This window comes from Stegostoma tigrinum, chromosome 20 (genome assembly GCF_030684315.1).
Source record: "Stegostoma tigrinum isolate sSteTig4 chromosome 20, sSteTig4.hap1, whole genome shotgun sequence".
In the NCBI taxonomy this organism is placed as follows: domain Eukaryota; kingdom Metazoa; phylum Chordata; class Chondrichthyes; order Orectolobiformes; family Stegostomatidae; genus Stegostoma; species Stegostoma tigrinum.
Genome location: NC_081373.1, coordinates 39,169,137 through 39,190,239, shown reverse-complemented (window position 1 = coordinate 39,190,239; position 21,103 = coordinate 39,169,137). Strand labels below are relative to the sequence as shown.

At 40.2% G+C, this 21,103-nt stretch overlaps 1 protein-coding gene across 1 annotated transcript in view; it reads left to right on the top strand.

The window, feature by feature from the left end:
- LOC125462080 (cilia- and flagella-associated protein 46) overlaps positions 1 to 21,103 on the top strand; it is a 216,794-nt gene that overhangs the window by 11,508 nt on the left and 184,183 nt on the right. The window contains exons 2-7 of the mRNA XM_048551592.2: positions 5,775 to 5,899; positions 9,213 to 9,344; positions 17,132 to 17,196; positions 17,733 to 17,897; positions 18,739 to 18,862; positions 20,815 to 20,909. Of these exons, the coding sequence (XP_048407549.2) occupies positions 5,775 to 5,899; positions 9,213 to 9,344; positions 17,132 to 17,196; positions 17,733 to 17,897; positions 18,739 to 18,862; positions 20,815 to 20,909 (706 nt within the window). The remainder of the gene's footprint in view (positions 1 to 5,774; positions 5,900 to 9,212; positions 9,345 to 17,131; positions 17,197 to 17,732; positions 17,898 to 18,738; positions 18,863 to 20,814; positions 20,910 to 21,103) is intronic.

Genomic DNA, 21,103 nt, shown 5'->3' with positions numbered 1-21,103 from the left:
CGGGGAGAGGCGCAGGGGGAGGGGAGTCGGGGGTGAGGTGCGGGGAAGGGGAGTCCGGGGTGAGGTGCAGGGGGAGGGGAGTCGGTGGGTGAGGTGCAGGGGGAGGGGAGTCGGTGGGTGAGGTGCAGGGGGGAGGGGGGTGTGGGTGCGGGCGTGGGGTGCACGAAGTGCGGTGGGAGAGGGGTGCGGGCGTGGGGTGGATGAAGTGCGGGGGGAGGGGTGTGCGGGCGTGGGCTGGACAAAGTACGGGTGGCGTGGGGTGGGTGGGGTGAAGGGGGTGGTGCAGGTACGTGGGTGAGGGTTACAGGTGGAGGGGGCTGCGGGTGGGTGGAAGGGATGCAGCGGCGGCAGTGTATGGGTGAATGGGGTTTAGGTGGGGGTGTGGCGTGGATGGACAGGGTTGCGTAAAGCGAAGGAGAATGGGGACGGGAAGGATCAGAGGGATAGTAAGGTGTAGGTTGTGGAGAGGGGAGAGGAGAGGAGAGGGAAGGAAAGAGGAGGAGGAGGAGAGCAGAGATAATGAAGGGAAGGTAGGTGCTCTGTGATTGGAATGTTAGTTGGAAGAGAGTATTGAGATGGGGCTGTGATAGAGGGAGTGAATGTTGGGCAGGAGGGCATGTTTTAGGGAGGAGAATGTTGGGCCCTGGGATGGAGGGGATGTGAGGGAAGATAAGAGGAGTTTTAAGGGAGAGAATATATTATGTGAGGTGTATGAACGAGTTCATCTTGATAAGTGACGAAAGCACCATTCACTGTGATAAGATATGAATTTACTGGGAGGGCAGTGTAGGACGTGGAGGGTGTGAGATCTCCATCGGGTTTGCACCATACAGGTCCTGCACATAATTTCAGTAACAATGGCCCAGATATTCCAGTGACGACAAAATTGTACAGCAGTGCAGACTGGAGTTGTGCATTTGAACCATGTGAAATCCCCAGCACACCTGACTCCTGGAATTATCCAAGACGTCACATCTTCTGATGGGCAATTCTCTTGCGTCTGGAGCCCTCTGAAATGGTCCATCAAAGTCAAAGAATTCATTGGATTGAGTCAGTTAAGTTTAACAGTTCCTCTGGAAAAGCTAAAGGATGAAAAAAAAACTATAACTTCTGGATAATGATTAAAGTGGCCTCTGTAGTCTGCAGTTACAGTCCCTAGCCCTGAGACCCTTGAAACCAACCCCACTGCCAACCACTTGCTTACTTTTCCCCAGTTGCTGTAAACTTTCATTTTAAAGAGGGTGATCACTGGTTGAATCTGCTGCAAGGCTAATCAGAATATAGGGACCTATGTTATTAGTGTTACTTGTATCTAGTTAATAACATGTTAATAAACAACATCTTGCTTACAGCAAGAACCTCTTGCCATTTGACGAGCAAGTGGTTTTTCTCTGGTACACCAGATCAAGTGGTCTTTGTAGACAGCACTGTAAAAGAGTATGGTAGCTGCCAACTGACTAATGACGAATAATAGTGCAGACAGTTTCATGCAAATTGGTGGCAAGTGGTGCAGTTCAGTTTTGCTGCCTTATGTTGGCAGCGGTGGACGTCTGAAAATTTCTTCAGATGCAGCTTTGAGAGACTTACTTATGTAGATAGTCTGGAACAGGACGAACTGAACATTCAAGATCCCTACAGAAAACAACTTTCTGATGAGATCAACAAGGTGTAAAGACCGTTTTTCATACTTTTTTTCTCTTCTTTTTATCATGGAATGAAATGGGCAAAGAACTGTTTTAAAATCTAGGATTGCTGAAATATTGCCGCATTTTCTTTTAAAACCATGAACCTGACACTCTTTGGAAGTTTTATACCATTTCAAGCAGCCGTTGAAGTGTAGTTCACAGAGAAACTGGAACAGAGAGCATGTACAAGTAGAGAATCACTCAGCAGCAGGTATCTGATTGGTCTGTGACAAATGACCTGTAAATGACTACAAAGGCTTTCTGCCTGCCAAAAGTTAGGTGACTGGGTTCAAGGTTGCTGAACAGATTTTGACTCTGAACACTATAAAGGGAAGCTATCAAACCTGCACCAGTTCAAGAGCTCTCTCTGTTCACTGCAGTAACAAATACTGTAAACCTCAAGAAAACCAATTGATGTTTTCTTCAGTTGCTGTAAGCTGTGACATTTAAATAACAAGTCATAGACTTCTTCGTAAGTTTGAGCCAACTACCCTGAGCCTCTTCCAAACCAGTGAAAACATCTAGCGAAGACAACTGAGAAGCGGTTTTCTGATTAGCACAAGAACCATTTCAACAGATGTTTGAACAGAGACTGCTGGACTGCTTTCCTAGTTTTCCCTCTGTCCCTCACCCTCATGTATTTTTCTGTCTGTGTGCATAAAAGGAGGATTTTAAAAGGAGATTAGAGTTTAAACTCATACTATAGTTCCATGGTTTACAGTTGTTTGTAGAGTCCAATTCATTGAAATAAATAGTGATTCTTGTTAAGTGCCTGGTCCATGATTTCTGTCAACCTGGGTCTGATAGTAAGGTAAGTTAGGGAATTCTGCAGTTTTGAAAATCTTTAACTTTTGTGACAACTCCAGGAACAGAAGGTCTTATTTCCAGTTTGCTATGCCAATGAGGCACAACAAGAGCAGAATTTAATCAATGACAAGCAGTACTGTGGGAGATTGAGGATATTGCTGGAGCTGGAGTGTTGGTCATTCCAAGGCAGTTACAGATTGTATTGCTGGTGATCTGTAGGAGAGCTCCTGTGTTGGTGTTTACCTTGAGAGCGAGTGAGGATTCAGTGAGCAAAATTAAAATCCCTGATGGACAGGGAAAACGTTTAAAAATGGCCCAATTTTATAGGCTTGTTAAATAAACCAAATAAAAAGTTCTTACATCACAGATTGGAAACAGCTCTTATAATGAACAGGCATCATGAAGACGTTGTCTGGCGAAGTAACACAGTGTGGCTTTATGCTATTCATGGGAAATGAAAAGCCTTTTAAGTAAAGAAAATAAATAATCTTATTAGCAAGACATGAAATCAGAAAAAGTATTACCAGGAAAATGTAATTTCAGAGATGGGCCAAGTAGGCTATAGTTTTACATCTTGGAGGAAACAATTCTTCAGAGATAGATAGCATAGTTTCTAAAAATAGATATTGACCTAGAAGTGAAGGAGCTAATGCACTTTAATGTACAACTCAAAGTGTAGCTAGTGACCTTGTATCTTGTCAAGAAGTAAAAGACATAATGGATGTTTTTGAAGAAGTACTAAAATTCTTTAACAATTACTTTAACCTCAACAAATAAATGAGATTTAACAGAAGAGTTCAGCATACCGGGGAATCCAAAGACAATTTTTGATTAATGATTTCTACACATCCAACTATGACTGTTTAAAATCCAAAGTCACAATAGACAGAATTGTTGATGAGTTTTTGATCAAATTTATTGCTGTCAGAACTCTAGGGAGATTAACTTCAAGGAGGACCATTGGAATGGTGACTAAAGTTTGAATGCTTGTCTTGACCGCAGTTTTTTTTATATGCAGGCGTTAACCTTGTTAAAGTCAAGAAATAACTGGTCATGGAAAACGTGATACCACAGTCCTGATACAACAGAAATAGGAACATTTGGTTAAGAAACAATGAATCAAGAAAAAACACAGTCAAAATACAGCTAGTAGAAGATTTTGTAGACCTCTCTAGATTCATGGCAGAACCGATGCATCCACTGAAATTATCTATAATTGCCTGCAACATTTGTCTTATGCTGTCGAAAAGAGATGGTGGCCATTATACCACAATTGGCTTAACCAAATATGATAGAAGCAGAAAGAGACCAAAAATCACTATTCATTGGTGTTATTTCAAAGGTTTGAGCACCAAAAGCATTTTACGGTTATGGCTGACGTGTTGGTGTATGATGGAAGATAAGTTAAAGCTTCACTTTGGGAAGCTGGCCTGGAAAGGAAGTTCCAAAGGTACTTGGAGATTGTTGGGTGCAGAGCTAGAGCTTGGTCAACGGTGTTGTGGTCTGCAGTTACCAAGGATATTGAAGATATCATATCATGTGTGCAACAGCTCAAACATCCCCTCACAGGGGAGGCACAGTGGCTCAGTAGTTAGCACTGCTGCCTCACAGCACCAACAACTCTGGTCCAATTTCAGCCTCGGGTGACTGAGTGAAGTTTGCATATTCTTCCTGTGTGGGTTCCTGTGGGGTGCTTTGGTTTTCACCCAGAGCTGAAAGATGTGCAGTTTAGGTGAATTGGCCGTGGTAAATTGCCTCCCTGGTGCCCAGGGATGGGCAGGTTTGATGGATTAGTTAGGGTACAGGGATAGGATAAGGAGACTGGGTCTGGGTGGGATGCTGTTTGGTGAATCACTGTGGACTTGATGGGCCGAACGGCCTCTGAGTGTACTGTCGGGAATCTATGATTCATACAACCTCATCTTATTGAATGGTGGTGTGGTCTTGACAGTAGGACCAACTGATCCTTGTCTGTCTGTATGGAACAAAGTGGCCTGTTGCTCACCCAATTGTTGGGGTGAAGTGCAGAAGCGCTGGGTGTGGGAGGAAGAGGAGGGCCTGTTGGTGTGGATAGGGGTTTCTCGGTTGCTTGCTTGCTAAAGTATCAGCTCTGATTCTCTGTGTTCACTTAGTCCAAAGCTTTAATAAGGCTGTCTTGTTGAAACTCTCAAAGTTGCTGTAAAATGTGGGTGTGTAAAGTGGGCTGTGAGAATTGTGAACTAAACATTTCCTCTGGTGGTTATGGTAGCTCTAAATTCACAGCAACTATATGCTCGATGCAGATTTAAGTAGTTTCACCCTGACTATAAAATCTTAAGTGAAATGCATCTAAAGCACACAGTACTGCCTGAACAGAAGTTCAGCTCTCCTTACTGCCATCTATTTGCTCATTAAATTAAGAAAAGAATTCAACAGCATAACAAAATCTCATCTAAACCAATTCTAGATTGAAACGTTGTGAGTTACAAACAGTGTATGAGACTGACTCCTGGTGGCAACTTATCATATATTGTTTCAGCTTTCCTTGTTTGACTGCTCCTCAATATACCAGTTTGTATAAATGTGAAATCAGAATGGACACAGGTTAAATGGTATGAGAGGATAACTCATTTTGTGATTGCTAGCATTTGAAGGGTAGTAGAGAGTTAACAAATAAAGGGTTTTCTGTTGCCCACATTTTGAGAGGTGTAAGTTATTGAGGAATTGGTGTTTAATACCGGTACTTTGTTGTATTGTAAAGTGTGTATGAATGCTGAATGATTTGCGATAAAGATGCAGCAAAAGATTTGAACAATAAAATGTGTCAAATATTCCAATGGATATTCAAAACGTTAATAAACCTTCTGATTTAATGCAATGGTTGAAACATGCATAAGTATCAATAATGACACTGAATGAGCATGAAGCAGAGGTCACCTGCTTCCATGTAATGAATTAACCTGCAATATACCTGAATATCTTGTAATTTTGAAATCAGTGTGGTATTTGCTGATCCCTGTTAATATTCTATCCACTTAATTTTCGCAGTACCTTGGACAGCAAGATCCAAATAAGGGAATGGGAGAGAAATTATCTAAAATGCCAAACAGTTGGCCAATAAGTAGCTGTCACTGATATTACTGAGTGAACGTATAATAACTTTGTGATGGCATTCTTTCTTATCCTATTTAATGCAGGTAGAAATCAGTTTATTGTAAGGAACCTATTACCTGTAAGGAGTGTTTTGAAATGTTTAACCACTTCTGTATATATCAATTTTTTTCCTTTTTAATTTTGTTTTAGATTTCAGCACTTTGAAAAACGCTTATGGTTTAATAAAAGTAGCCACTGAAGAGAGACCAACGCTGGCTGGAGTACAAACTGTTAGCCCGGATTTGTATGTGCTTTGTGCAGAACTTGCACTACAGGTAGTGAGACATCTGCAATCAGTATAAAATGATGTTGTTTTTCACTCTGGATATTGATATCTTTGTGTCAGTTTAAGACTAGAAATGTGCAGATGTTTATTCTTCTGCAATATTAGCTCATTCTGATGCGTTTGTTTTATTAGTCGTGTATTAGCAAGACCAGCATTTGTCGCTAACTCTAATTGCCATTGAGTAGGTGGTGGTGAGTCACTATTTTGAGCAGCTGCTGTTCATGTGATGTTAGGATGCCTTCACCGTGGCTGGAAGGGATTTAGGTTTTTGTCTCAATGGCAGCGAAGAAATGGAGATACAGTTCTAAGAGGGGATGTGGTGTGTGACTTACATAAGGATGTAAAAAAAAGGAATACTTTCAAGCTAACTCTACCATTCAATCAGAATAAGATTGACGTTGACTTTCCTGCATTATCCCTGTCTCCGTTGTTTTTAATATTTAGAAATTAATCAGTCTCAATCTTGAACATACTGAATGACTAAGCTTCTCTTGCCTTTTGTGCCAGAGAACTCCATCGGAGATTCACTATCTGCTGAGAGAAGAAATGTCCCATTTTAGTTCTGCAACTGTGTCATCTGGTTCTAGATCCCTTACCCAAGGGAAAGCATCTAACATGTTGAGTCCTGTTAAGAATTTCAGAGAATAAATTCCAGCGAATAAAGGTCTAATCTCGTAGGACAATCTCTTTATCCCAAGAATTAGTTTGATGGACATTCATTTTCTTGGCAGATAAATTTTCCAGTTGGTAAGGAGATCAAAACTGCACACTACTTCTAAGTATGGCTTAATATCACTAAGGTTTCACATAACTGCAGTAAGACACCTTTTATTATCTATTCAACATATCATTTGCTTACTTAATTGCTTGTTGTACCTGAATGTTAACTTTGTGACTAACAAACAAGGAAGTCCAACACTTCCTAATTTCTCACTATTTCAGGTGCTGGTAGGAGAACCTGTATAGGAATTTGCAAGTTGTAATGTTCCTAATGCGCCTCTTCCTTGCCTTTCAAAGTTGTTGCGACAGGAAGACCCATAGCTGAATCAAATAAACCTTTCTACCTCTGTATTCATAACACAGTAAAATTAAACCCTTAAAACTGACAACAATGGTTGTTAATCAGATTTTCTGAATAACAAATCCCGGACTCTGTGAATGATCAATTCTCGACGCCAGGTTTGTAGCTGAAACAAAATAGTTAACAAATAATTAATAATATGGTTACTTTTATTTAAACTTCGTAACCTTTTTATCAGGCCCATTCACACAAAAGTCAGACAGACAAACAAATGCAGTTAAAGGAAAAATAAAAGAAAATAAGAAAACTTGCCATATTATTTTCAGTGGTTTTCTTCATGCTTTATTCCACAGGCATAAGATGATTGTTTTTTGGTTCATATTCTGATGATGATGATGAGGAATATCTTTGCAATTCACTCTGAGGACGTCAGTGATACTTGTAACTATTGTATAGTTTCTATTCTCTGAATTTCCAGTAGCTGATAATGAGAAGTTAGGCTGGGAGCTTTCAAATATTTATGCTATAGCATCAACAGCCAAACTCCTTATCTCGGAAACAAAACCCAAAAACCAGTTTGCAACTCTGGTCCCTACCTCGGAATCACAATCTTCCCTTCAAGACTTGCTGGCATCAGTTCCCAGGTTTGGAAGGTGCTTTTGAAGAAGGCCTGGCAAATTGTTGAAGTGCACCCTGTAGATAGTATATAACTTTCATTGTGCACCAGTGGTGAAGGGAGTGAATATTGAAGATAGTGAATGATGTGCCAATCAAATGGGCTGTTTGGTGTTGAATGATATTGAGCCTTTAGTTGAAGCTGCAGCATCCAGGCAAATGGTGAGTATTCCTTCACACTCCTGACTTGGATCTTTCAGATGATGATCAGGCTTTAAAGTGTTATGACATTAGTGCTTACCTCAGGGCCACCAGTTTCTGACCTGTCTTTATTGCCATTATGTTTATGTGACTGGTCCAGTTAAATTTCTATTCAGTCGTCAGTTCTGCTGTGTTATTGGTTTCAGACCCAATCTTAGTAATGGTGCTGAATGTTTGGGGAGAGAGAGTTAGATTCTGTCTTGTTGAAGCTAGCCATTCCTTGGTATTTGTATGGCATGAGTGTTACTTGCTGGACATCAGTCTGCCTTGTCCAGGTCTTTCTGTATGTTGGTATCTGAGGAGTTATGACACCAACAAACATTGTTCTTATGATGGAAGGACGGTCGTTGAGGGAGAGTGATAATACATACATAATAATTGGTGTCATATTCAGTCATAGTTTCAATAACAAATTGGATAATTGTCTGAAGAGAGAAATTTGCAGAGCAATGTAGAGAAGGTGGGGGAATGGGACTGATTAAGTTGCTTTTGCGGAGAGCAGCCATATTTGTGACTTGCCGAATGGCCGCCTCTGCTATAACTATTTTATGATTCTATGAAGAAAAAACATGACTGGCCTTAATTTATCCACACAATGCATTGTGGCAACTCACCAAGGCTGCTTTGTAGTGCCTTCCAAACGAGTGACCTCTCCCCCTTAAAGGAACATTGTCGCTAGCACATTTCTAGCAGCCCACACATTTTCCTGACTTGAAACTGTATCGTTATTCCTTCATTGATGCTGGGTCAAAATCCTGGGGCTTCCTTCCTGTCAGCACTTTGGTGAGCCTATGCCAAACGAACTGCAGGAGTTCAAGAAGAGTGTTCACCACCACCTTCTACAGGGTTATTAGGTATGGGCAGTAAATCCTGGGCAAGCAATGCTCACTTCCCATGAACAAATAAAAAAAAAGACTGACCTAAACACACCAAAACAGCTTCCTTATATTTGAGTTCAAACTTGTTGCCACTGTTTCCCATTGACTTCAATGTTGTCATGGTTTCTTGATACTATACTTAGTCAAATGCTGCTTTGATGTCAAGGGTTATCATTGCCATTGTGGAGTTCATTTCTTTTGTCCATGTTTAGACTAAGGCTATCAGAGCTGTGGAGCCGAGATGCTGAATACCTCACTGCATATTTTCAGCATTTGAAAATTCATTCTTTATAAATGTTCCTAATGGTAATTTAGATTTAGTGTAACTTCCAAATCTATACTATACATGTGTTTAGAGTTTAAATTTTCAAATATTTTATCTCCACAAAATTGAAGATAGAAAATAAAAGGATATTACAATTCTTATTTGCGACTGATGTTTATTATGTTTCAACATATCTGGTAACATTTACAAATTTGTCCTGTTATTCGTGTTCATCTATATGCTGGAACTTTTTCTCTTCTAGTTTGAGCAACGCGACATTAGCCAGGATTGCTTGGATATGTATTTCAAGGGAACACTTCCTCACAATCAGTTTTTGGGTAGAGCATATCTTTGCCAAGCTGAACTGTATGCTCCAAAATCTTCTGCGCATGTTGTAAGATTTGTTTTACTTACTTGGATACAATTAAACTTGTATGAAAGAATATCTTTCTTAAAAAATGACTGCTAACTGTCAAAAGAACTGACTTACAGAACTTTATGGACGGATTATTTGTGATCACTTGTGCTTGGATCCACGGTGCATCTCCTGTGCTCTTGACAAATCAGATGACATCTGGTTACAATACTAGATTGCTGTTTCCGTTAAAAGGGTGTGATTTTTAGCTGCCAGCCACCACCTTCTCATCTGGAAAGTTGGTGGCTCACAAATGAAGGTTGGGTTGGGGAAGGTAGACACTGTCACCATCCTAATGAATCAAGAAGGGTGTCTCAAAACAGGGAAGCAGTGGGCCTGCCGAAAACAGATGGCAAGCTTCTTAAATGTGAACATCAGAGTCCTGTGCTAGATATAAGGCCACAGTTGTAATCTTTAGGCAAAAGTGGTTACAGACAACCTGCCTAATGATGGGTGTTCCTTTAATAATTTAGGACCTCAGCATTTTGCACTTCTCCATTGCTTGTTGATATTTTGTCAGATAATTGGTATAGATACTTTCTCATTAACCTGTTCAGAGATACTTTTACACTCTTCTGGAGTAGATAGGACTTGAATCCAGGTATCCTGATCCATTGCTGGTAAACCAGGTAGCACCCTTCTGTCTCATTCAAATGAAGGCAAAAGACTTACATTGCCAAGAGTGCCTGGGGTGTGTTTAATCCTTTCTAAACCTGCCTATTTACCTACCTTGGCTTGACAGTAGGAGACTGGGGGTAGAGGTGGAAGGTTGTTTTTCGGACTGGAGGCCTGTGACCAGCAGTGTTCCACAGGAATCAATAGTGGGTCCACCTTTGTTGGTCATTTATATGAAGGATTGGATGAGAATATATGAGGCATGGTTAGTAAGTTGCAGATGACACCAAAATTGATGAAGGATATCTAAGATTACAAAAAGATCTTGATCAGTTGGGCCAATGGGCTGATGAGTGGGAGATGGAGTTTAATTTTAATAAATGTAATTTGATCAAACAAACAAGAGCAGGACTTATACCATTAATGGTAGGGGCCTGAGTAGTGTTGTACAACAGAAACGCCTCGGGGTTCAGGTATATAATTATTCGAAATTTGTGTCACAGGTAAACAGGGTGTTTAAGAAGGCATTTAGCACATTTGTCTTCATTGCTCAGACCTTTGTAGGAATTGGAATGCCATGTTGACATTGCATAGATGTTGGTGAGGCCTTTGCTGGAGTATTGTGTGCTGTTCTGGTTGCCTTGCTTTGGAAGGATATAATTAAATTGGAGATGGTTCAGAAAAGATTTAATAGAAAGTTTCTGGAAATGGAGGGTTTGAGTTATAAAAATTGGCTGGGACCTTTTTCACTGCAGTATCGCAAAACGATTCCACAGATGTATCCCATCACCAAGTCACCCTTTATTTACACATGGAGAGTAGTTGACACTGATCCAGCTCCCTCAGAATCAGCTGTCAGAGTGAACAAAAGCTCTGACACTCCTGTTTATGTCTGTCAGCCATGGGTCCCTAATTGGACCGGATTAACAGCCCCAATTAGGGAACTCATATTTTATGTGGTCTATCTGGCTGACCTTGTTACAATCACTACACGTAGGAGGTTGAGGGGTAAAATTTGAGGTTTATAAAATCATGAGGGGCATAGAGAGGTGAGTAGTAAAGGTCTCTTCCCTAGAGTGGGGAACTTCAAAACCAGGAGGCATATTTTTAAGGTGAGAGAAGAAAGTTTTAAAAGGACCTTTTCTACATAGTAGTTCATGTGTGGAATGAACTGCCAAAGAAAGTGGTGGGTGTGGGTCCAGTTATAACTTGTAAAAGTCATTTGGATGAGTGCATGAATAGGAAATGCTTGGGAAAATATGGGCCAAATGCAAACAAGTGGGACTAGTTTAGTTTGTACTGTTTGAATCAAAGGGCCAGTTTCCTTGCTGTATGACTCTGTCACTATCTGACAGCAACTTTTTGAAAACTTCTGACTGTAGATCAGATGATTGTGAAATGATTGGCACTATTTCCATGATTTTTATTCTTCTGATACTTTGAAAATGTGGAATAGTTTTTACATTTTCACTTCTAAAATCCAAGAGAGAATTTCAGCCCAGAGTCTTGCCTGATACTTCTGTGTGCTAGAGGAGTGCCATAAAGTTGGTGGTATTCTCCAGATTAAGTGTTAAATTGACCCACAACCACCATTGTTTCTCCTATCCCTGCACTACCCCCCCCCCCCAAAAAAAAATTAATTTGGTGCATGTATAAAATTCTTATGTTAGGGATTGGGGAACAGAGAAATTTTCCAGTGGCCAACATTTTTCCTTCAGTCAATTATCTGCAAAGAAATAATCTTGCCACTGCATAACAATGTGAAGGTGGTTTTATTGAAGCCATTGCTTGTTACACACCTATTTTATTTTCATTCCTGTAAAAGTCAAAATATGATGGTACAGTATGGGTATGTGAACTAAATATTAACATAGCTGTTGACCTGCATAAAATTAGAAGTTTTATTCCATCCCTGCAGTATAAAACAATTTATTGACCAGCTCTGACTTTGCTCATCATAGAGGTCACCAATTGAGCTAGTAGTGTAATATTTGATCCTTTTGAAAAATATGCATTTTTGAGGGCAATGAATCTATTGATCTTTAATGTCAATCACATTCTAAAAGAGTCACTGTTCATAAGATATCACACCAACAATAACTATGAAGATAAACTAAACAGCTGCATCTGGCTTGGAGATTTTTTTTAACTTAAGAGTCATGTGTGCTCTCTTAGGGAGAAAGAGGGTGATATATGGGTAAAGGCATTTGGTATTTTCTAAAGGTTGTATTACTGCATCATTCGCAATAACATTATCCATACTACTGAAGTTAGTTTAGTTTGTCTGTGATTTCAGTTTTCTCCCTGCCTCCTTTTCTAAACAGTAGAGTTACATTTACCACCTTTTTCCTGCTGGGACTGTTTAAAAAAAAATAGAATTTTGGAAGATGCTAACCAATGCATACACTACTTCCAGGGCCACGACAACAAAATGTGAGGCTGGATGAACACAGCAGGCCAAGCAGCATCTCAGGAGCACAAAAGCTGACGTTTCGGGCCTAGACCCTTCATCAGAGAGGGGGATGGGGTGAGGGTTCTGGAATAAATAGGGAGAGAGGGGAAGGCGGACCGAAGATGGGGAGAAAAGAAGATAGGTGGAGAGGAGAGTATAGGTGGGGAGGTAGGGAGGGGATAGGTCAGTCCAGGGAAGACGGACAGGTCAAGGAGGTGGGATGAGGTTAGTAGGTAGATGGGGGTGCGGCTTGGGGTGGGAGGAAGGGATGGGTGAGAGGAAGAACAGGTTAGGGAGGCGGAGACAGGTTGGACTGGTTTTGGGATGTAGTGGGTGGAGGGAAAGAGCTGGGCTGGTTGTGTGGTGCAGTGGGGGGAGGGGATGAACTGGGCTGGTTTAGGGATGCAGTTGGGGAAGGGGAGATTTTGAAACTAGTGAAGTCCACATTGATACCATTAGGCTGCAGGGTTCCCAGGCGGAAGATGAGTTGCTGTTCCTGCAACCTTCGGGTGGCATCATTGTGGCACTGCAGGAGGCCCATGATGGACATGTCATCTAAAGAATGGGAGGGGGAGTGGAAATGATTTGCGACTGGGAGGTGCAGTAGTTTGTTGCGAACTGAGCGGAGGTGTTCTGCAAAGCGGTCTCTAAGCCTCCGCTTGGTTTCCCCAATGTAGAGGAAGCCACACCGGGTAGAGTGGATGCAGTATACCACATTGGCAGATGTGCAGGTGAACCTCTGCTTAATGTGGAATGTCATCTTGGGGCCTGGGATAGGGGTGAGAGGGGAGGTGTGGGGGCGAGTGTAGCATTTCCTGCGGTTGCAGGGGAAGGTGCCGGGTGTGGTGGGGTTGGAGGGCAGTGTGGAGCGAACAAGGGAGTCACGGAGAGAGTGGTCTCTCCAGAAAGCAGACAGGGGTGGGGATGGAAAAATGTCTTGGGTGGTGGGGTCGGATTGTAGATGGCGGAAGTGTCGGAGGATGATGCGTTGTATCCGGAGGTTGGTGGGGTGGTGTGTGAGAACGAGGGGGATCCTCTTTGGGCGGTTGTGGCGGGGGCGGGGTGTGAGAGATGTGTTGCGGGAAATACGGGAGACGCGGTCAAGGGCGTTCTCGATCACTGTGGGGGAAAGTTGCGGTCCTTGAAGAACTTGGACATCTGGGATGTGCGGGAGTGGAATGTCTTGTCGTGGGAGCAGATGCGGCGGAGGCGGAGGAATTGGGAATAGGGGATGGAATTTTTGCAGGAGGGTGTGTGGGAGGAGATGTATTCTAGGTAGCTGTGGGAGTCGGTGGGCTTGAAATGGACATCAGTTACAAGCTGGTTGCCTGAGATGGAGACTGAGAGGTCCAGGAAGGTGAGGGATATGCTGGAGATGGCCCAGGTGACTTCCAGGGCCACCTGATTTAGTATCTTTAGGCAAGCCCTGGTGATTTCAGCTTTCAGTCCCATTAATTTCTTCAGCGCTTTTTTTGCACTAACAGTCTGCTTGTAATTCTTCCTTTCTGAAAGACCCTTGCTTCCCTAGCACTTCTAAGAAGATATTTGTGTCTTCCGTGAAGACAGAATAAAAGTAGTTGAATAATTGTGCTGCCATTCCTTTGGTTTTCAATTTATCAGTTCCACCATTTCAGAGTGTAAACATTTGTTTGTTTTCACTAATCTTTTCTTTTGTATTCTTAGAAAACTTTTTGCAGCCAACTTTTATGATCCTTCCAAGAGTACTTTCATAACTCACTGTTTTACGTCTGAGTCAAACTTTTGGCGCTCCTTTTGCTGTACTCGAAACTGCTTACATTGATCAGTCTTCCTACATTTTTAAAGCAACTTTCAAAGACTCCTCTTTGGATTTAATGCTATCCTTAATTTTTTTTGTTAATCATAGTTGGGCCACTTTTCCCGTTTTGTACTTTTGCCCAGAAGTAAGGGATTACTGCTACCATGTATGCTTTCATTCTTGAATATTAAGCAATGTCTGTCCACGTGTTATGCCTTTCCATTTAGTTTCAAGACCACAATTAACTCAGTCCTCTTAACTTTGTAGTTTTCATTGTTTAGATTTAGGACCCTAGTTTTGAATTGGTCTACTTCACTTGCTATCCCAATTAAGAATTTTATCATGTTCTGGTTCTATTTTTCAAAAAGACCTCTCCCAACAAGATGATTAATTAACCCTTTCTCATTGCACAAAACCAAACCTAGAATAGCCTGCCCCTGAATTAGTTTCTTAATGTAGTCTTCTAAAAATCCTACTCTGAAACCATCCACCATAATGTTATTGCCCATGTGTTTTGCCCAGTCTGTATGCATGTTAAAATGACCTATGGTTACTGTAGCATCCTTGTAACATACATAACTAATTTCCTGCTCAGGCCAACCCCCTACCTCCCAACTATTGTTTGGAGGTCTATAGATGACTCTCCTTAATGTTTCCTCCCCCCTATTCCTCCTTAGCTCCATTCAGACTGATCCCACCTTTAGATTCTCTGTACCGATACCCTTTCTTGCTCTTGCACTGATTCCATCCTCACTCCTAATGCCACGCCACGTCCTTTTCCACATTGCCTGTCATTCCTAAAGATAGAATACCTTTGGATGTCTCTGCCATCGGTATCATGTACAATTACTTGCACTGTTAATTTGTCTACCTTATTGCAAATGCTCCATGCATTCAGATAAACTATTTTTAGGCTTGTCTTTTTGAAATTTTTACACTTCCTTTTGTATTCCAGCCCTATTTGCTACTTGCTCTTGTTTCCACTGTCTTCCAATGTTGCTTTCCACTTTTCTGTTTTTAATTTCTGTCTCTGTTTCCCTCACATTTGCCTTCCTGCTTAATTCCTGTCCATCTGCCATTCTAGTTTAAACCCTTCTCCAACATACTAGGGAATGCTCGTGTGAGGGCTTTTGCCCCCGTCCAACTAGAGTGTAACTCATCTAGCTTGTACAGCTCCATCTTCTCCAAAAATCAGCTCCAGTGCCTTGAGAATCTAAATTCCCCCATACTCTACCATTCCTCCAGCTGTACTTTAATTTGGCCTGTCTTTCAGCTTGCTAGCAAATGGCACTGGGAGTAACCCTGAGATAACTATTCTTTGAAATCCTAATTTATTTTTTATCTCCCTATATTCTGCTGACAGGACCTCATCCCTCTTCTAACTAAATAGTTGCACCAATATGGATCATGATCTCTGCCTGTTGTCTGTTTGTCTGTTTCTCTTTCTCTCAATCTCTCAAAAATGGTTTCAGAAAGCCTTGCGGTAGCTTAGTCACATCCTCGACTTTTGCACCATAGAGGTAACATACCATCTGGTGTCATGTCTGCAGCTACAGAAGATTCTACCTGCTGCTTCTATGGAGCAATCCCCTACCACTGTTGATCTCCCACTTCTGTTTTTCGTCTCCCGCTATGCAGTTGAGCTGCTCCTGGTGCCACGGAATTGGGTCTTGGTACAATCCCTTAAGAAATCCTCTCCTCAAGCAATATTCAGAATGGTAAATCTGTTAGAAAGAGACAGGGGCCGAGGGGACTGATACGGTACCTGCCTGGTGCTTTTAAACCATCTGGTGGTCACCCATCCCCTTTTCATCTCTGCACTTTTCACCTGTGGTGTGACAACCTCTGTGCTATAAATGAAGATCTCGGCTTTTCTGATAATCCACGCGACTTCAGTTGCTGCTCTAGATTCAAGATGTGGATCTCCAGTAGCTTCAGCTGGATGCTCTTTGTGTAGATGTGGTCACCCTGGACAGGAGAAGTGTCCTTGATACTGTTGACATTGCTCGGAAAGAGCATTTAATTGGTCAAGCTACCGTGCCATGACTTAACTTTGTTACTGTCTTTCCATTTGCTTTCTCTGTTTTACAGAATATTAATTATATACCAGAGGGAACTTGCCTTATTCCTTATGGTCTAAACACACTTAATCCAAACTAAATAGCAATTTTAACTGTAAATAATGGACAGTTGAAATGCTAACCTTGATTATCAAGGTTTTCACAGGGCCCACACTGGCCCCTGATTCTATTTGATGAATTTATAATTTTTTCCGGGATGTTACCCTTAAGTATTTTTGAACCTCACCTCCCTTATACAGCTTTTCTGTTCCTAGCCTCCTTGAGGCTGTTTCTCAGTGGTGTACAGAAGGATGTCCGGGAAATGGAGCTTTGGACATTAAAATGTTAACATTGTGTCGAACCACAACCCACCTTGTTTTGGAGGGATTAAAGTTCTCTCCAATGTCATTTTAATTCAGATAGTTCAATTTTAATTTTTTTTAATGAAATAGGATTATGCTCAAATGATCGCACAGTGCTTTTCCATCAGTGTTTTGTAAATTTGTTGATAATGTCTCCTTTTTTTGATCTGTCCAGTATAAGAAACAGGCATGAATCATACATTATTCTCGTTCAAAAAGTATTGAATGTAATTTTATTAATATGACATACAAATATTTATGACCTTCATGAATACTTGGTGAAAGTTCAGTCTATATTTTTCGAAGGCTGACTTCCTTTATATAATTCCAATATTTTCTGCTTCATTTGAATTGTAAAGCTTGGTGCTATATTCAAATATTTTGAACTAGAATAGTTTGAGCATCCTGAATGGGAAAAATATCTCAGATCTAATTTTTCATTTAAATTATTGGAAAAAGTAATTAATTTTACCTCCCTGACTAAATGTTTTTTCTTCAAGTCTGAGTTAAACAAGGCTATACGGTGCATCCTCACAACTGTATCATTTGCAAAAGAAGAAGCAAGGTATGATAATTTCAATTTAATCAGTCATTTAAAATTACAAAATAATTCAGATACTGTTGATAAATTGCACAAGCAGTCATATGAAATTGAGAAATAAGGATAAATTAGCTTATTCCTAAAACCTTTCTGTCTCTTTCAGTTGTAAACTGAATTTGCCGTATAATCTATTTTCAGCAATCTCACTGTTAACCTGTAAACTAATTTTCTGATTTAAGCACATTTGGTCTTTAATATCTCAGAAAAATATGCCTTAAATTTGCAGTATTCGACCACCTAATGTTTTAACATAGTATTGTCTAAGCTTGAATTCTTCCTGTGACCAAGGTGCTTATCAGTAAAACTTGAATGACACAAAACCACTGTTTTCTTCTTTAATGGCTTAAATTGTGTTGTTGGATTTAGAAGAATAAACACTAAAATAAAGCTTGAAAAAGTATACAATTTGAACATACTTCTGTTTTGTAGATGCTCAATTCTAAGTAATGGATCAAGTCTTAGAAGTGAGTCTTAAAATGATTAAAAATCTTATTTTGCAGATACCACTTTTTGGTTTATAATGCATCAGTTCTATACTGGAGGATAGTAAGGCCCTTTATAAAACCTGGCTACCGTGGCCACGTGGTTGTAAGCCTCCTTGAAGTAATAAAGGGATTGCAAGCTATTGATGATATGGATTATGAATGGATGGCTGAATTAAGGATGTAAGCTACTCATTATTTTATTATTAAATCTCATATTTAATCCAATATATTACTATTAATCCAAAAACGTAGCATAGTAGGAATTATAATTTTGTGGTTTAAATATTCTAAAATCAATATTTGTAACATTACAAATAATATATATGTTTCATTATTAATATAAAGGAGTAATAGTATATCGAACAAAATGCTTACATTTTAATGCCATTGAAGGAAACCTTTAAAGCAATTTTTTCCATTATTGAATGCTAATAAATAATTATGAACATTGGTAAGAAATGTTATTTGATCAGTTGCAATGTACCAGTGATCCACATTTCTCAATTGAGACCAACTGCAGCAAAACACTGCCTCACCTTGCATAGTACTGCCAAATTTAATAACGCATCTAACAGGGATGCTCAATCAAAGGGAGCAACAGCCGTAACAAAGTTTAGAGTCCAGTGCAAGTGCAACTAAAGTCTATCTCTGCCCAAATAATGGATACTTAACAGTACAAGGAGGGACAGGGATCTGCATAATGTTGGTAGTATGTGGCAGTACTGGTTTACACAGTGATGAGCATAATGGACTCACTGCAGTATTTGTCTGGCCTTGACCTCATATCTTTCAAGGTTCAATGTACCAAATGGAAGTGTTGTTTAATCTTTACGTTACTGTGGCTAAGACACCAAAGCGCCACCCTGTGGTATTGAGTTGGAAGCAACCATAGACAATTCCCATTCTGTGTGAGCTTTGTTGATATCAGCTCAAATAGTAAATGGAATTTAAAATATTTTATACATTATATCGTACTACAGTTTTGTTTTCAAACTTTTAAATAAATTTCTAATTTTCTCAGTGCTCTCGTTGAATGTTATTTGGATGCTGAAAAAATCAAGGATGCAACAATGTTTGCCTACAGTACAGCGGAATTCATTCAAACTCATGTTCCACACATGTATAAGAAGATATTTTCCATACTGGTAAAATACTTTACTAGACATTTTTAAAAATGTACAGATTTAGCTGAACAGCTTAACAATAAAAATTATTTGGTGAAATAAATATTGGTAATTATAGGATGATTAGCTTCCCGATACAATCTTTCCCCATCACCTCACAGCCTATCTTCTGAGACTGGGAAATCCAGCCTAAGTAATAAAGGAAATTACTTGAGTTTAACCAGGATTGTTTTATGTACTTTATTATCATAATAGTACAGCAAATACATATGATCCTTAATAATAAAAGAAGCACATGCTGCTTGCATAGAAGTGTATGATTTTATCTAAACTGGGATGCCTCTTAAAATTCAGGGGAAAAATCAACATGAAATACCATTCTTTCATTTCTTTTTGTATAAATGTTCATGTTAAATGTGTAATAAATTTATTAGGACAGAAGCGTCATGCGGTGAATACATAATATATACTTTCTGCTGATTAAGTTGGAGTTTAACTGTTTGCTGAGGAAACTGAAGTTTCAGATCGGTTGAAGTTTACGCGTTTTCAATGCGAGTCAGAATATGGAATGGTGAATTGTCTTGCTCTATCAACTGACTGCCTCCTAAAGCATATTAAATAATCTTTGAGACTAATTTCAGTCACTATGAGTATAAATATGGGATCTTCTCAGTAGTCAGATGTTGCATACTGTAAAATTGTTGTAGAAGTCAAAATCTTTTACTTTACGTGTGGGTTTGATGTGGACTAAACAGTTTTTAGTGAAATGAAATAACAGTGTAGAGCTGGAGGACACAGCAGGTCAGGCAACATCAGAGGAGCAGGAAAGCTGACGTTTCAGGTTGGGGCCCTTCGTTGGCTACAGACTGGTGTCTCATTAGAGTGAGATGACTCGTGGTGAATTTAACCTGAAGATCACCGTGCCTCAGGTAAGGGGTGAGGTTGAGAATCTGGGCTCTTCCTGAAGACCTCAGCCAGCATGGGAATTGAACTCATGCTGTTGGCATCACTGTGTGTTACAAATAGTATCCAGCCAGTGAACTGAGCAAACTGATCCCAGACTGACAATTCTATTTCTGTTAAGGATCACACAAGAATGGCCAGAATATAAGCAGGACAGAAACAGTGATTCCAGATTTCTAAAGATGTGACTTTTTTATTTTTTGTGAGAATGGTACAACTTTGAGGGGAGTACAGGTGCAGAGGGACCTTGGTTTTTACATGCATAATTCTCTGAAAGTGGCCAGACCAGTTTAAACAATGGTTAAGAATGTTTGTAGGATCCCTGTGTTTATAAATAGAGGAGAGAGAATAAAAACAAGGAAGTGATGCTACTCCTCTACAAATCATTTGGAGTATTGTGCTCAGTTCTGGGCACCTTATTTAAGGAAGGATATTAAAGCCTTAGAGTGAGTGCAAAGGAAATCTACTGGAATGACACCAGAAATGAGTGACTTTCAATACAAGGAAAGATGAGGGAAATTGGGCTAATTCTCCTTAGAGCAGAGAAAATTAAGATATGACTTAATGGAGGCATTCAAAATTATGAACAGTTTTAACAGGGTAAAGAAGGGTATTCTGATTTCAGTAGTTGGTATGTCAGTAATTAGCGGGTGACAATTATAAGATTGTCAGCAAGAGAGTTAGTGAGATGAGGAGAAACGTCTTTATTCAGGGAGTTGTTTGGATTTGGAATGCGCTGTCTAAGAGAGTGGTGGAAGTGGATTCCAGAGATTTCAAACAAAAGCTGAATTATGTATCTCAAAGGGATGAATTTAGAGGGCTATGGAGATAGGGTGGAGAATGGGACCAGTGGGATAGTTGTTTTGGGAGCCGGTGTAGACATGATGGGTTGAATGGCCTCTTTCTGTACTGTAAAATTCAATGAGTATGGAATACCTGAGCCTAATATTTTAAACTTTTATTCGATCGTTTTGTGAATATATCTTAAGCATGAAATTATTGTACTTCAGGTGTATCATAAGCTTGTGGATCTTCTGAAAGTGGCTAAAGAGGTCAGAGGCTCCACTAAATTGACGGCCATTTACAGAATTCAGAGATTGAAATCGTAAGTGTCCGGTTTCGGTCAGTATTTTTCAATAGCAGTGTAATGTCCCTCATCATGCCCCCCAGTCTCTCTCTGCCCCGTCCCGTATCCCATCACCTCCCAGCCTATCATCCTGGGACTGGGAAATCCTGCCCTGAGTATTGTTATGTACTGGACTATCCAAAGTGAAGAGGCAAGGCTTTGAAATGACATAT